At 43.0% G+C, this 15,533-nt stretch overlaps 1 protein-coding gene across 3 annotated transcripts in view; it reads left to right on the top strand.

Annotated features, from left to right (window-relative positions):
* Positions 1 to 5,852: 5,852 nt before the first annotated feature.
* Positions 5,853 to 15,533, top strand: part of gabrg2 (gamma-aminobutyric acid type A receptor subunit gamma2) — a 54,241-nt gene continuing 44,560 nt past the window's right edge. The window contains exon 1 of one of the 3 annotated variants that reach the window (XM_053846273.1): positions 5,853 to 6,352. In XM_053846273.1, the coding sequence (XP_053702248.1) occupies positions 6,240 to 6,352 (113 nt within the window). In that variant the 5' untranslated portion in view covers positions 5,853 to 6,239. The remainder of the gene's footprint in view (positions 6,353 to 15,533) is intronic. The other 2 variants (XM_053846275.1, XM_053846274.1) reach the window with 2 other exon arrangements.

Here is a 15,533-nt window from a genome sequence, read left to right as displayed (position 1 = left end):
AGCCACTTCAACACTTCAATTCAGGAATGTTTGTTGACTTTTAAAGAGTTGTTTATGCTTCATTATGACTGCAGATGTGCGATAATTAACTTAATGGAAGCGGCGCTTGCAGACTCCACCAACCAAGACTCCTTCCAAACAAATGGAAAAGAAGGTTGATTTACACTCGATTCCTTTTAACAGATGACTTTGCAGACCAAAGTCTCCCAAGTCAGGGAAATCAATGTGGACAGCCTTTCTGAATAGATGGGTCGACGCCCACAGCTTCATAATGCATATTTCAGACCAGCAGAGGGGAAAGACTTCAACACACTCGGTTTAAAAATCACATTAGTTGGGGATGAAACATTTAAAATGGCCTCTGAAAGGTCTGAGTAGATTTGGTTACGCGCCTGAAAGACTCCTCGGGCCGTCTGGGACAGGTGTTTCCAGGAACAAGAACAAACAGAATCAAACAGCTTCTTTTTCACCGCCGAACTAAATGTCCAACTGTCTGTTCAAATTCAAGTCGACGCTTGATTCGGAGGCTTTTGAATGAATCGACGAAGGAACCGGTGGCTGCTGGTGATAAATTTAAGCGGCACAGCAAACAAACAGAGGAGGAGGAAACAAGAGACGAAAGAAGCGTCGCTCATTTAGAAACAAAATTGAAAAGACAGCTGAAAGTTCAGCCAGGATCCAGAGTTTGCTTGTCGAGGCGGAGGTTTAGCGCTCCTTTCCAGGGTGTCCCACACCTCCCCTGGTGTGGGACAAACCTGGTCATCTTCATGACACTAAATAGGTTGTTGTCCCGTTTGGAAAAACGTGTTTTAGAGTTGAATAAAAATCAGAATAATTTATCAATCCACAGCAAATGGCTTCCACTCTGAGTGAGTCACTGAGGCCCAGCGAGAGATTTCATTTTCCCATCCCTGAGCATGGGTCCATTTTTAACGTCGCCCTCAGACGTGTTTGACCGTGAACGCAGCGAGGCCAAGCTAATCATACTGCAAGCGCTTGTCGGTGAGCTTGAAATGTCTCTTTCCAACGCAACAGCCTTGTTCCAGCCATGGGTTGACGCGCCTGTTTTTTTCGGCGGGATGAGGATGAGGATACAAGTATCCGTAAGGAATTGCTATTTTATTTGTTATTGCTACTTTTTATTGAGCTTTTAATCCACCATTTTTCCGACTGTGGAACCTGGATTTAATAGAGTTAAATGTAATATAGTTCGATATGATTATTTGAGTTGAAATAGTATTTGTAGTGATATAACATTTGTGTGTTTATTGTTATTGTATTTATTTATTTATTTTATTAACTACAGGAAGGACAGACTCTCAAAGTGTAAATAAATAAAGTAAACTGAAAATAATAACCTAAAAAATCCCATTCTTGCATGCTGTATATAGGACACTCACCATCAGATTCCTCAGACTGACAACATTGGCCCTTTAATCCCCTGCAACCAACCTCGTCGTCTGGAGTCCATTTCCTGGTCATATGGGGCGGGATTCTATTCCAACTAGTTGGCGCACGAGGCGAAAGGAAAGCTGACCAAAGACACTTCACTAATTGTGGGAGGAAACCAGAGTGCACAGAAGCCATACGGGCAGAGGGAGACAAACACTCCAAAACCAGAGCTCAAACTGGCATCACTCATTTTGTCTCCTGGCACGTGATATAGCTGCATCAGTGACTTCGGGTCGCCAACATGTTTTTCCTTTGAACATAGAATCCACCAAAATAATGCCGGGGCTGAAAGCAAAACTCAGTCTTATCTGCCTTTGGGAGGGAGATTATGCTTGCTTCACATCCGGCGGACCAAACGCCAGACAAACAGGCCGTGAAAACTCTCACCGCAGAGCGAAGGTTGAGAACCGACAAGCCACATTTCAGCGCAATGTCAATGCAACAATTAAAAGTCAAACACCGCAGCCTCCAAGCCGGATGGTTCTGCCTCAGTGAATGTTCAGTAATAGGATCTCCAATTCTGTCGTACGCGGATCTGACTGCGCTCAATGGCGCTGCCGATAGACATTTCAAAATATAATAGGACTACATGAGCAAGCTTGTTGACTCATCTGTGTGCTATATTTACACCTGGGGTTCTGTTTGGTACCTCGCTGCGGCACAGCACTGCAGGGCGAGAGGTGAGTCTTCTCCATGGTGCTTGTCTTTCCATGGTGCTGTTTTACTGCCTATGGGGCCCTTGGACTGTGGAAGGGTCTGCTGCTGCTACTACTCTGTTTTGGATTTGGCCCGGAGCGACAGTAAGATATGAGGGAGCTACACTGGACCAGAGACCCTGCAAATCCTGGCGTAACAGACATGGATGTACGAACACTTCTACATAGTCTACATGCGAATCAGCCGATTTTTTTTTTTTTTTTTTTTTTGCAAATTTTAGCCAAAAAAGCCTTGAAACTGATCATCATTTCATTTTATGTATCTATTTTATTTTTAATGCAAAATTTTTAATATTGCGACTATTGTGAGTTGTTCTTATATATATATTATAAGAACACACACACACATATATATATATTTATTTATTTATTAAGAACAACTAAATATATATTATATTATTATATTTGTACTTTTTTCTGTTAAAATGGGTTTCTGTACTCTTACATAAAAATGGGTAAAATAATAATAATCATGCCACATTTACATATTTCCCAGGGATAATTATAGATTTATTATTAATAATAATATAATAACAATAGTAATAACAAGAATAATAACACAATTGGAACCTTTTTTAATGATCCGACAGTGTTTAAACCAGTCCTTTTGTGGAGGGTGAGGAGCGATACCTTTTTGCCAAACTAGAATAAAGTGTAAATCCACATCCACTCATTTATTTTATTTTTATTTTTTAGGCAAATTGATGCACTTTAAGTCTTTTCTGTTGGAGACAAAACAATGTTAATAAAGTTATTCTCGATTGGAAGTTGATCTATATTCTTTCTTTTTTCTTTACTTTAATGTTAACAAGGATACAATGTTAATTTTATCAACAAATAATACCATTTACAGAGGCAGCAGAGAGTTGGGTGGGGCGGTAGTCAAACGTTGACTTCTTACTTGGAAAAATAATAATGAGAAGCACTGGTTTAAACCAACAGTCCTGATTGTATTGGAGGGTAAACAAGCGCAAGGCGACAGAGCGGGGACAAGCACCGCCGAGGAGCGAAGCAGGTGCACTGGAAACATGCAGGTGTTTGCAGAGTCATGCTGTCAGTTTGCATTAGAGCCAAATCCCTGCTGAGCATGAAGTCCACAGGCACACTAGGACTCCAACTGCTACACCCACGTTCTTTACGGAAAGCGCTGGTCACTTAGAATTAATCTAAATATGTGACTGGGATGTACGCACCTGCGCCAGAAACGCTCGAGTCAGGCGACGCTCTCTGCCCTGCAGGCTCAGTGGCAGTTGCTCATTCATGCTTCTTCATAACTGGGCAGGATACAGGCGTCACAGCTCGTCCAGTCTTCCATAAAAATCCAATATTATTTTTCATTCAAAACACTGGAGAGAAGTGAATAGAAAGGTGGTTCTTGAAGGCCATGTGTCGACTGAGTAGCTTCACTTCTGACACCGACTGTCATGGGCTGGGGTGGTTCCTCACCTTTTAAGCTTCAGATTTCTCACATATTCATGGTATCTGAAGATCGGGGTTTACCTACATCATACTGGGAGTGTGAATGAGCACCACTGCAAGGCTTCACCACACATAAGACTGTCCAACACATTCACTGAGATGCTTCAGTCAGTGACCTCATGTGAGTGAGTTGCAGTTGCACCCTGTATCAGAGCTGGAGAGTGGAACAATAAAATAAAATTTGAAGGGTCTTAAAGGGGAGAAACAGGAACTACAAGCTCACAACTCACAATATCTCAACACAGTTTTAACTTCACCAGTTCGAACGTTCATGATGTGAGCTCCTCCCTCAGACGTTTGTCATTACGCGAGCGATAATCAGATGTGTCATCTTGAGACAAGCGCGGAGGGAAGTGCCGTCGTCGACAATGGCATCATTGAGCACACAGATGCCCAGTCCCACTATCATTCCAGTTTAACAGCCCACACATATGCTGTCGCAGCGCTACTCAGTTAGCATCAAGCTGTGGAAGCAGAATGATCCAGTGTAAGCACAATTGGACAGGAGGAGCAATCTGGCATCCACGCCAGAGCGCCTCAATCCGAGCAGGAATGAGAGCCGATGCACCAATTAGTCAGGAGATTTCTTATTGTTATTTATTTATTTATTTCTGGCTTCGTGAGGGAGATCTTATCGCCGCAATTTGGCAGGTGGAGGAATGGCGCTTTGGAGTGACTGTCAAAGTAAAATTAGCTTTGAACACTTGGAACGATTGATAAAGTTAGCGAAACAGAACTGGACGTTATAGCAGCTATTTTTCCTCCCTTTCTTTTAATGTGTTCACAAATTTGTTAGGACAACTTAGTGAAACAAGATTTTTTTCTTTGTCCTTTCCATCCAATTATAAAATGTGAATCTATTTCAACAAATTATTTGTTTATCCTTGGCTAAAAATAAAGTAATACACAAGGAGAATAAAAAGTATGATTTTATATACATGACCTTCTTTTTAATTGTGTCTTAAATGTATTTGATTAATTAATTTATTTTGCATATGCATTAAAGAAAAAAAACAAATGATAATACGAAACAACATCAATATTAATAAGCACTCTCGTAAACTCACTTTTAACTTCTAAATTATTACCACTTATTTGAGGTGAAAAGATGTTTTTTTTTTTTTTTTTTTCAAACGACCCAAGTACATGACTCGACAGTCCCCCAGCACCGGGATCTGTCCTCGGTCCTGATTGGTCGTAGACTGCGCAGTTAGAGCTGTCCGAGGTTCTGAAAGCCTCGCTGGGATCTCCGCTCCGATGAGGACCGCATATATATATATATATATATATATATATATATATATATATCGCAATGCTTAGTGGTTACGACACAAAAGCAAAGCTTTTATTGAAATTATATCTATAAGCATCAACATTGTTTTTTTTATTCAACTCATGTGAAGCTCCCGCTGGCCATATTTGGCCCGCGGGCCTTGAGTTTGACATGCGATCATGTGTTATAGCACCTATTTTGCCCTCTTTCTTTTAATGTGCCCACAAATTTGTTGTGTCAACTTAGTAAAACAAGATTTTTATTAACCATTGTTCTTTGTCATTTATTCACAAATTTTAAATAGTGAATAAAAAGTATGAATATATATATATATATATCTATATATATATATGACTTTTATTAATAGTGTCGTAAACGTATTTGATTTGTTTTGCATGTGCATTAAAGAAAACAAAAATGATAATAAGAAACATCAATATTAATAATCAATCTACTTAACTCACTTCTAATTTCCAAATTATTCCCGCTTATTCGAGGTGCGAAGATTGTTTGCAATTGTTTAATAGAATTTTTTTACATTACATTTCCGTGTTATTATTATTATTATTATTACTATTTGTTTTTTTCTAAGCTTTTATTGAAATTATATCTATAAGCGTCAACATTTTTTTGATTCAACTCATGTGAAGCTCCCGCTGGCCATATTCGGCCCGCGAGCCTCGAGTTTGACACCAGATCAATGTGTTGGTTTTCACATAAATTATTTGCCACTATGGCGAGCATCAATGTGACGTGAAGGATGTGACGGCAATGGAGTCTAAAAAAAGAAACAAATTCAAGAAAATAAAACACGGTTTATATCTTCGCCGTTTCTCCGGACAAGAAATAAAAATGTCAGTGAAAGATGAAGAAGCGAAGCCACCATTTCCCGTCAGTCTGTGAAGGTCCGCGTCCACGCATGTGTTGCTCCGCGCTGCAGCAGCGCGCATCAGTTCCTGCCTGACCTCGCCGTTAATCTGCCTCCACGCTCGGCGCCTCCCCCCCGTCTCTCCCCGCTGCTTAATATTACAGTAGCTCGTTAGGTTGGGGGGGCTTCGGCGTCTGTGCTGGCTGTTTTCGGGCCCTGCCGAGCTGTCGATCGGCCAACGGAACGAGCGGATCGAGCCTTCGACTCGCGCATCGATCGCGTTTTGGGCGATTACGCTCGCCACCGCCGCCGCCGCCGCCGCGAGTCCCTCCGTCCTCGGGTCTGAGCATCCGCGGAGCCGCTGCTGCCCACGCCCGTGATGTGTCGCGGAGAGGAGTAGAGAAGAAGAGACGGACATCTGCGTTCAGAAGAGGAAACGACGACGACGACGATGACGACGGCTTCTCCAAATGTAGCAAGCAAAGGCTCGGCTGCGATGGCGAGAGCTTCCCTGCCGGTCAAGCTGCTTCTCTGGGCGTTCATTGCCGTCAACCTGCCCATAAGGTAACGTGATATACGCTACACTTTTAACCCAATTCTTACATGTTTACCAACCCTGGCTGCTCCCGCGTGAAAATGCGACAAGAAAACACTTGACACAAGTGGTTAGATGTATCATATTGTGCTTAGAATGTCACGTTTTTGTTTCTAAACGAGCATATTCGCAGGCATGTTCCTCCGTAAAGACACTTCTCCACCATCTTTCCCCCCCCTCTCCATCTGCCTGCTGCTCCAAATAGCATGCTAAAGTGAAGCTAAAGCTACACAGCTAAGCTGCCTCCAAGGATCAAGTCTATTCTCGGGATTTCAGTCCCTGCGACCTGCCGGCGCCAGCACAGGTGTGGACCTTAGGCGAGGTGGGAAGAGCTGGCGGTGGATGTAGCTGTTTCTGCCGACGTTTGAGGAAGGGAAAATCGTTTCAAAATGGCAGACAATCACACACAAGTGAAGGCACAATAAGGACTAGACACATGCAGTCATCCCACTTCCTGTGTTCTCCACCAAGCCTCTTCATCGGCGGCACCTTCGTGTCGGAGGCGCTTTTGCTCCCTGTTGGCTCCGGGGTGAAAAATGGAGACTGTGGTGCTAATAATCGCTGCCTTCTGGTTCCCTCCCTGCCCACGAGTTACACGTTTAATACCATACAAACCGAACAAAGTGACCGTTGGTTCGTAAACAAAAGTCGCTTTGTACTAGTCAGGTTGTTGCTAGTTTACAGCCAAACTCCACAGGTGGCGTCTAGGGACGGGTCCTGTCCGAAGTGTCTCCCCAGGTGGATGCAACTTAAAAAAAGGATATACCTTCTTCTTTAAGTCCTTATTTGTGTTTGGCTTCTCTGGAAAGGTTGTAGTCACTGACTCGATTAGTCGACTAGTGTGGATATTACGTGTACAGGTTGATGAAGACGGGAACACGTCGAAATAAGTTGTAAACAGAATAAAAATAAATATAAATAAAAATATATGTGTAAATTATTATTAACACTTTTATGGTGGTAAATGTTGTTCTGAACTTTTATATTTGGATTTTATTTTCCAAAACCATAGTGTGAGTGACATGCCTCCCTGATAATTTCGATGTTTTGGGTCACGTTGGTCACGTCGCTTCACGTCTCCTCCAAGTCACAACTAGGCGCCTGCTGAACCTATCTGCGACTTTAATAGTCAACAATAACTTCATAATTTCAGTTGGCATGTGGAAAACTGCTTCAACATGACACTGCAAATACATGACTGGAGTCTTATTTACAGACTTTATTTGCAGATCTCTATTGTAAACTACAGCTGGTTGACGTAGTCGACTATGATTGACTATTAAATTAGTTGCACAAAATTAAAATTCGTCTGCGACTTGGCACCAAGTTTCCAAACCACATTATGAGGAATTAAATGAATATATCTAAAGTTTTAAAGCAACCTTAAACATGAGTCACCAACTACATGATAGTTGGTGATGAGTCGACTATTAAAGTAGTTGGGTTAAGTTTAGCCATAATAGTAACAATTTAATCCAGATATTTGGCCCAATAGTGGGCTACATGAATTTGAATGACCTGGTGCTTGAGTGCCACCATCTTGATCAATGAGTTAGCAGCCACTTTAGCTCTTATTTTAGCCTTTAAAAAGGCACCTGTTTACTCTCTATAGGCTTTGAAAGGTTGTTGTTGACATCCATTCATGGTTGACTTGTTAAATTCTTCAAATGATGTTCCTTTCTACCACACAAAATTCATCATTGCAGTTGTAGTTCCTTCAGTTGACGTCGCAGAGGTGCTGGAAACATTCCTCAGAGATCTTGGTTCTCCTCCGCCAAGCCTTTAGGAGGCCTTGTTTGGGAAGGTGCCCGCTTCAAGCGATGTTTGAGAGTGGCTCCAAGATGGTGGGACTGTGCTGCTCTGAAGAATGTTCCATTCATTGTTTAAATGGTAACTGAGCCTCATGGCCGCCCCCCTGCCTTCTGTTGTTTCATTATAGTCTGGTAAATCTGGGCCACTATGATGTGTTTCTAGTTGACAGGAGGGGAACCAGGTGGGTTCCTCTGCTGTTGTAACCCATCTGCTTCAGGTTTTTACATGACTGTACACGCCATTTAACGTGTTTATTCAAGGTTACACAGTAGCTTGTTGACCTGGCAGAAGGGACCTCACTGGGATTCGAACCCATTGTCATTGTTGCTGCTCAGCTGAACGTCAGAATCGACGATCTGAGCCATGACTGAAGGTCTGTGAGAGGCCTGTCCTTGTGGCACGTTTTCAGCTGGCTTCATTGTGAGTCGTTGGCTGTTGACGTTGTGTAGATCGTCGAACACAAAATGCTGCTGGCAGCGACCACAATCGAAGATTCAGGTGCTGCCTTTGTTTCTGTCTGTCTTAGTTAAACCAAGCTGGTGACTGAAGATGAAGGACATTGGTGGGACGCTGTGAGAAAACGCAGCATTGCAGTGATGATAGCACAGACCTCAGGTGTGGATCCTGCATCACAAGGTCGTTCTGACACCATTTACAGCGTTATTGGGTTTTTGTCAAACCACTGACTGGAATTCAGATGAAGTGGATGCAGGACTTCAGCATAGGGCTGTAAAACTGATCATGAATTCAAGAAGAAAGCTCTATTATGAACCATTAGAAAACAATCTGCGAGTTTTAGTGGCTTTTAAAAAGTTGCTGATGAATGTGGTCGAGTGTTTTTCATCGGGAAATAATGGTCTCTGATGTCGCTTCCTTGAAAGGTCGTGGTATTCCGTGCGTGTGTGTGTTTCCTTCACCCAAGCTTTGAATCCGGTTGCTTTTTAAATGACACATATATATTGTATTATCAGTCAATGTCAGGAAAGTACACTTTTTAAAGGGCAAAAAACTTGCAAGTTGTCTCTGGAAGTGAAAGCCAACCTTTAAAAATATCGCAGTACACACTGTCCTGCATTCATTTTGCCAGCTGCATTTTGAATTGCCACCTTCTACATGTGACAATTCAAATTGAAAAAGTGTTTAAAGAGTGAAGCTTCAATCCAGCCACCATGCAGTCTGTGTCAGGTGTCATTTCTCAAATGCTGTCTCTGCCTCGTAACGCTGTCACCCTTGGTCCTGCCTTGATGCCGATATGAGCCGACGTCCTTCATATTTCTTACTTTCTTACAATGGAAGTTGAAGCCTCATAACTTTTTTTATATATATTTTCTCTAGCTTCCAGAGATGCAAACATCTTAAAATAAAGGGGAACTTGTCAATATGTGCATTTCAGAAGTACTTTTTTCTCTCAGGACACGGAGATAACTGAATTTACAGGCCAACTAGAAGAAGCATCTGGCAAAGTTCTACCAGTTCTACTCTCTCAGATCCCATTCTTACTGCAGTATTTTCACCGCTAGGTGTATGGCTGGTCGATGAATGACATTTTTGTCAAATTACGATTATGTTTTCCGCCGATTATGACAACGTGAAACCATTATTTATAAGCCACTCTGGAAGGCACAGTGAGCCCACTACGCAGAGGGAGGCCCTCAATGCAGGAGCTTGAGCCTCTCTTTACACGGCGTAGAGGACGCTAATATTAGTTGCTGTTAGCTCCCGACTCGGTCGCCTGTATAACTGAGGAGCAGACGCTCATCCAGAGTCTTGCTTGTTGGAGATGTTACGAAAACCAGTGATTATTTGGAAGTGGATACATAAGATACATCGACCTGAGGCAGGGGTGGTAAGCTCAAGCGCTCCGTGTCATGCATCACGCAGCAGAGACGCAGGCAGAGCGCTAAAATATGGAAGTTTTATCATCAAAGAAGTGACTTCTCTCATGAGCTCCAGAAAAAAAAAAAGACTAAAGTCCCTGCTCAACTTGAAATATTGTCTCCTGTCGCCAGTGTTCCCTTAGTGAGTGGTGTCTATAGAGAGAAACCCTTAACCCACACGATGAAGGTGAGATAGAACTGTTAAATAATTATTTATATTTCATGCATTGTTCAATAAAGTTTGAGTTTGCGATGAATCGCGATGATCATTTTTGCCATCAACGTCCAGCCCTGGCTATGTGTGTTGATCACAGTCACGAACAGGGTCTTATCCTGGAGATTCAACAAGCATCTTGAACCCGGACCCACCTGAGATCTTCCTGTGGCTATTGCTCTCTGGGAGTGTAACCTGGCCTGCCCAAAACCCATTGTTAAAAAGAAGCCAGACCCCCGTCGGTCTCAAGAGGTTGCGGTTTTTGACTATGGGTGAAGGGAGAAATCGAAGGCTCTGACACATTGCAGCCGCTACCACAGCTCCTGCAGCTTCCCAGCTCGGCTCAGCCCACGTCCCTATTGTCTGTCACTTTGTTACCTGCTGAGAACTCTGCCCTCGAAGTAGGAGGCGCGAATCCATATCCATTATGATGCACATTCAGAAAAGGTTGCGTGTTGATGGGACACACGCAAAGGTTTGGCTTCATTCAGCTTTGAATTTAAGCGACACAGAGTTGTGGACAAGAGTTCTAGGTGCAGATGGATGATGTGAGCAAGTGCGCGCTGACTTTTTCTTCATGGAAATATTCGGAGCACTGCTGAATTTCCACATTGCAGTTGGAGTAATTGAAAAGCAAAACTGACTGGTAGCGTTTCTCTACTTTGGCCAATAAGGTTGTTACCTTGGATGGCGCTAACACCGGTGCTAATTGGCAAATAATGTGCTTCCATTTATTATCCGCTTCCAGATATAAGGTCTCCAGGTGATCGCAGATCTAATTTCCTTGGCGGCTTTTGGTCCTCGCATTCATTTCCGCTCATTAAAAAACGAATGCAGGCTGCTGAGTCTTTCCCGTTGGTTTGTGTGACGCGAGGTTGTTGTCATGGCGGCTGTCAGAAAACCTTGATAGTGCGAGGTTTCTATCGCTCCTCACAACAGCGTATTGTCTTCGTGAAGCGCGGCGTTGAATGCAGCTCAGCGTTCAGTCCTCATCTGCGCGCGGAGACGTGCGCATGCATATGCATGACAAACAAACACACACACGCTCTCTGCGGACCTTCAGGTACTGAATTAGCAGGCGAACGCTCAGATCTGCCTGCAGTGAAGAACACATGGCTTGCTTCTTTGATCTGCTTATCTTTGGAGCGCTTCCATATACACTTCCCTCTGACCTGAATATCAACGATGCCGCTGCAGACGCTGAAAGTTTTATTTGGGGCCAAGCGGAACGGAAAGTTTCATTGGTGTGGACCATTCATGATGCTATGTGCTGGACATGTGTGACGCCACTTGCTGACAGACATGCTTTACTCAGCCACGCCGCTTTGGCTCAGGTGAAACGCTTATCACTCTCTGTCGTCCATTAGACTCGAGGGTAAATGACTCGAGACTTGACTTGCACTTAAGTTGCACTTACCCATGACTTGAGACTTGACATGGACTCAAGGGCAAATGACTTGAGACTCAACTCACACTTAAGTTGCACTTATCATTGACTTGAGACTTGACATGGACTCAAGGACAAATGACTTGAGACTCAACTCACACTTAAGTTGCACTTATCAATGACTTGAGACTTGACATGGACTCAAGGACAAATGACTCGAGACTTGGCTCACACTTAAGTTGCATCTATCAGGGACTTGAGACTTGACATGGACTCGAGGACAAATGACTGGAGACTCAACTCACACTTAAGTTGCACTTATCAATGACTTGAGACTTGACATGGACTCAAGGACAAATGACTTGAGACTCAACTCACACTTAAGTTGCACCTATCAATGATTTCAGACTTAACATGGACTCAAGGACAAATGACTCGAGACTTGGCTCACACTTAAGTTGCATCTATCAGGGACTTGAGACTTGACATGGACTCGAGGACAAATGACTTGAGACTCAACTCACACTTAAGTTGCACCTATCAATGATTTCAGACTTGACATGGACTCAAGGACAAATGACTTGAGACTCAACTCACACTTAAGTTGCACTTATCAATGACTTGAGACTTGACATGGACTCAAGGACAAATGACTCGAGACTTGGCTCACACTTAAGTTGCATCTATCAGGGACTTGAGACTTGACATGGACTCGAGGACAAATGACTTGAGACTCAACTCACACTTGAGTTGCACTTATCAATGACTTGAGACTTGACATGGACTCAAGGACAAATGACTTGAGACTCAACTCACACTTGAGTTGCATCTATCAGGGACTTGAGACTTGACATGGACTCGAGGACAAATGACTTGAGACTCAACTCACACTTAAGTTGCACCTATCAATGATTTCAGACTTGACATGGACTCAAGGACAAATGACTCGAGACTCGGCTCACACTTAAGTTGCATCTATCAGGGACTTGAGACTTGACATGGACTCGAGGACAAATGACTTGAGACTCAACTCACACTTAAGTTGCACTTATCAATGATTTCAGACTTGACATGGACTCAAGGACAAATGACTCGAGACTCAACTCACACTTAAGTTGCACCTATCAATGACTTGAGACTTGACATGTACTCGAGGACAAATCATGGTTACTGTTTGGACTCACTCCCCTGTAGGTCTTCACATCATAGCAATAACATCAGACGATCGAGTGCTGCTCACTCAGCTACAGCTGCTCCGCGTATTGCAAATACTGACACAAAACTTTCAGCTACTCTTCCATCATAAGAAGAAGGGAATGGTCGCTGTAAACACAGACACGAAAACCTAATCCAACATCCCATCCTCACATCTGTTAAAAGGTTATGTCAATTCAGAATGGTATTTTTTTACAAAACCAGTACAGCTCCTGATGATGATGTCACAGTTCATGCTTTGATTTCCAGCCCTGGTCTAGGACTCGGGAGGCTGGATATTGGCTGATGCCTGACTTGGACTGTTGTCCACAGACTTGAGACTTGACTTCTACTTGTGACCATAGACTTGAGACTTGACTTGGACTGGAGCTCAATGACTTCAGACTTGACTTGGACTCATGACCATAGACTAGAGACTTAACTTAGACTGGGGACCAAAGACTTCAGACGTCACTTGGACTCGTGATTAAAGACTTCAGACGTCACTTGGACTCGTGATTAAAGACTTCAGACGTCACTTGGACTCGTGACCAACGACTTCAGACTTGACTTGGACTCATGACCAAATACTTCAGACTTGACTTGGACTCATGACCAACTACTTCAGACTTGACTTGTACTCGTGACCAAAGACTTCAGACTTGACTTGGACTTGTGGACAAAGACTTCCGTCTTGACTTGAACTCATGACCAAAGACTTCAGACTTGACTTGGACTTGTGGACAAAGATTTCACACTTGTCTTGAACTCATGACCAAAGACATCAGACTTGACTTTAACTCGTGACCAAAGACTTCAGACTTGACTTGGACTTGTGGACAAAGACTTCAGACCTTGACTTGAAAAAAATGACATGCATCTCAGCTCTTGAAGTCAACAAAAACTGTTTACCTCCTAACATTTTAAAATCAAACTGGTCTCCATTGCGCTCCGCTCCTTCCGTTCCTTGCCCTTATCTCCGTCCTCAGCCGTGGGGCTACACTCTTTGTTGATTCCATCGCAGCTGCTTTCTCTCGCTGCTGTTCCACAAGAGTGGCTCGGCGCCAAGAAGAGCCGAATACATTAGCGGGCGAGCTTCCATGGCCTCATCAAAATAAGAATAACTGGACCTTTTCTTATACATCCCGTTCACTTCACCTCCTGATTTAATCATACACAGCCGTTTCTTCGCGGAGAGGACACTCAGAGTATTATTAAGATTTAATGTCGGAGCCGCTGTGGCAGCGCATGACACTTGATAGCACTTAAAGAAGTCCGAGAACAGCCAGCAGCATCTGCATAGCAGTGGAAAATGCCATCGGCTCTCTAAAGCTTCTCCGGACAAAAAAAAAAAAAAGAGAAATAATTTAGGAAATTGCAGTGATTCTGTGGTCTGTTTTTAGTTATTAATTCAGTCAAGTATTCTAAAGGACCCGTGTAGCGTTTAATCCATGGCGATTGTTTACATGTAGCGGAAACTCTGGTTATACATTTGACCTTTGTAATGGTTTTGAAAGTGTTGTCCACACCTGGTGGCTAACTAAAGCTGTGTAGTTGTCTAGACTGCCGACCTCTCCACAGTGTCCCCAGCCTCCTCCCCCAAATAGCTGGGACGGAACATGAAAGAATGAATATGCTGTTGATATTTGATGGAACTGCGTATTTATTTAGGCAAACCTCTGCTGATATCTATTTAGCAGGCAGCAATAAGTAACCGACAAACATTCCTCTAATGGGCGGTAAATACATGGCAAAATAAGAGGCGAAGCATTCCGGCTCATTATCCTCCATTTGGAATGTTTACGATCATTCGGTGTGTGACGATCATCGCATTAGGTGAAATATGCCTTTCTATTAAACAACTGCTCTACGCTGAAAAATCTTTCATTTTCCCTCCAACTTCCACTATTGTTTCATGTTTACTAGATAGTGTTGCTGCCCTCCAGAAGTGAAGTTTTCTCCGCCATTAATGTGACAAAGATATAGTACCAGTCAACAGTCTGCGAATTTTATTAGCGTACAGAAGCTAACCGACTGTTTTCCGATCAGAAGGATCCAGTATCAGCCACAAATAGGCGCTAGAGCAAAGTTATGTTTGAGGGTTTGAAATCCAGGGTGATGTTAGGTTTGGGGCTGTCACTTAGGGATTGTCAATATGGACAAAAACAGTTATTACGATAAATGATAACGCTAATTCTCACGACAATATATTTTAATGTTGGACACACTACCCTGCCATGAGTCGACCCATGTATTTATCAAAGGTTTCCTGTTTAAATACGTTTAAAATTACGACCGTGAAGCAAAGTCCACCACACTCTCGGCTGTCAAACGCAGCGGCGCTGGAGAGCGCGGTGCGCCGCCATGGTCTCGTCTTATTCATGTATGCAAGTCCAGTGCAGTGAGTGAGCTGTGTGTTTATCGAATTTATCGTGATATGCAGAATGCTCATTGTGCAGATTGTGTTTGGTGGTATATCACGAACAATATGATATGAATTATTTTCGGGGGCAGGGCTACTGGACGATTCTGCCAAGAGAGTTTTTTTTTTTCGTTTTTTTTTTTTTTTCGTTCACTGTCCAATAAACAGGAGAACCTGTCTGTTGTCACACACTGTCAATGTCTAGGGTATGACATGTACAAAATCCGTTCTTAGGTAGTACCAA

The sequence above is a fragment of the Synchiropus splendidus genome, chromosome 17 (genome assembly GCF_027744825.2).
Source record: "Synchiropus splendidus isolate RoL2022-P1 chromosome 17, RoL_Sspl_1.0, whole genome shotgun sequence".
NCBI classification, from domain to species: Eukaryota; Metazoa; Chordata; class Actinopteri; order Syngnathiformes; family Callionymidae; genus Synchiropus; species Synchiropus splendidus.
Note: the sequence above shows the minus strand (reverse complement) of the source record. Positions and strands in the feature narration are given on the sequence as shown.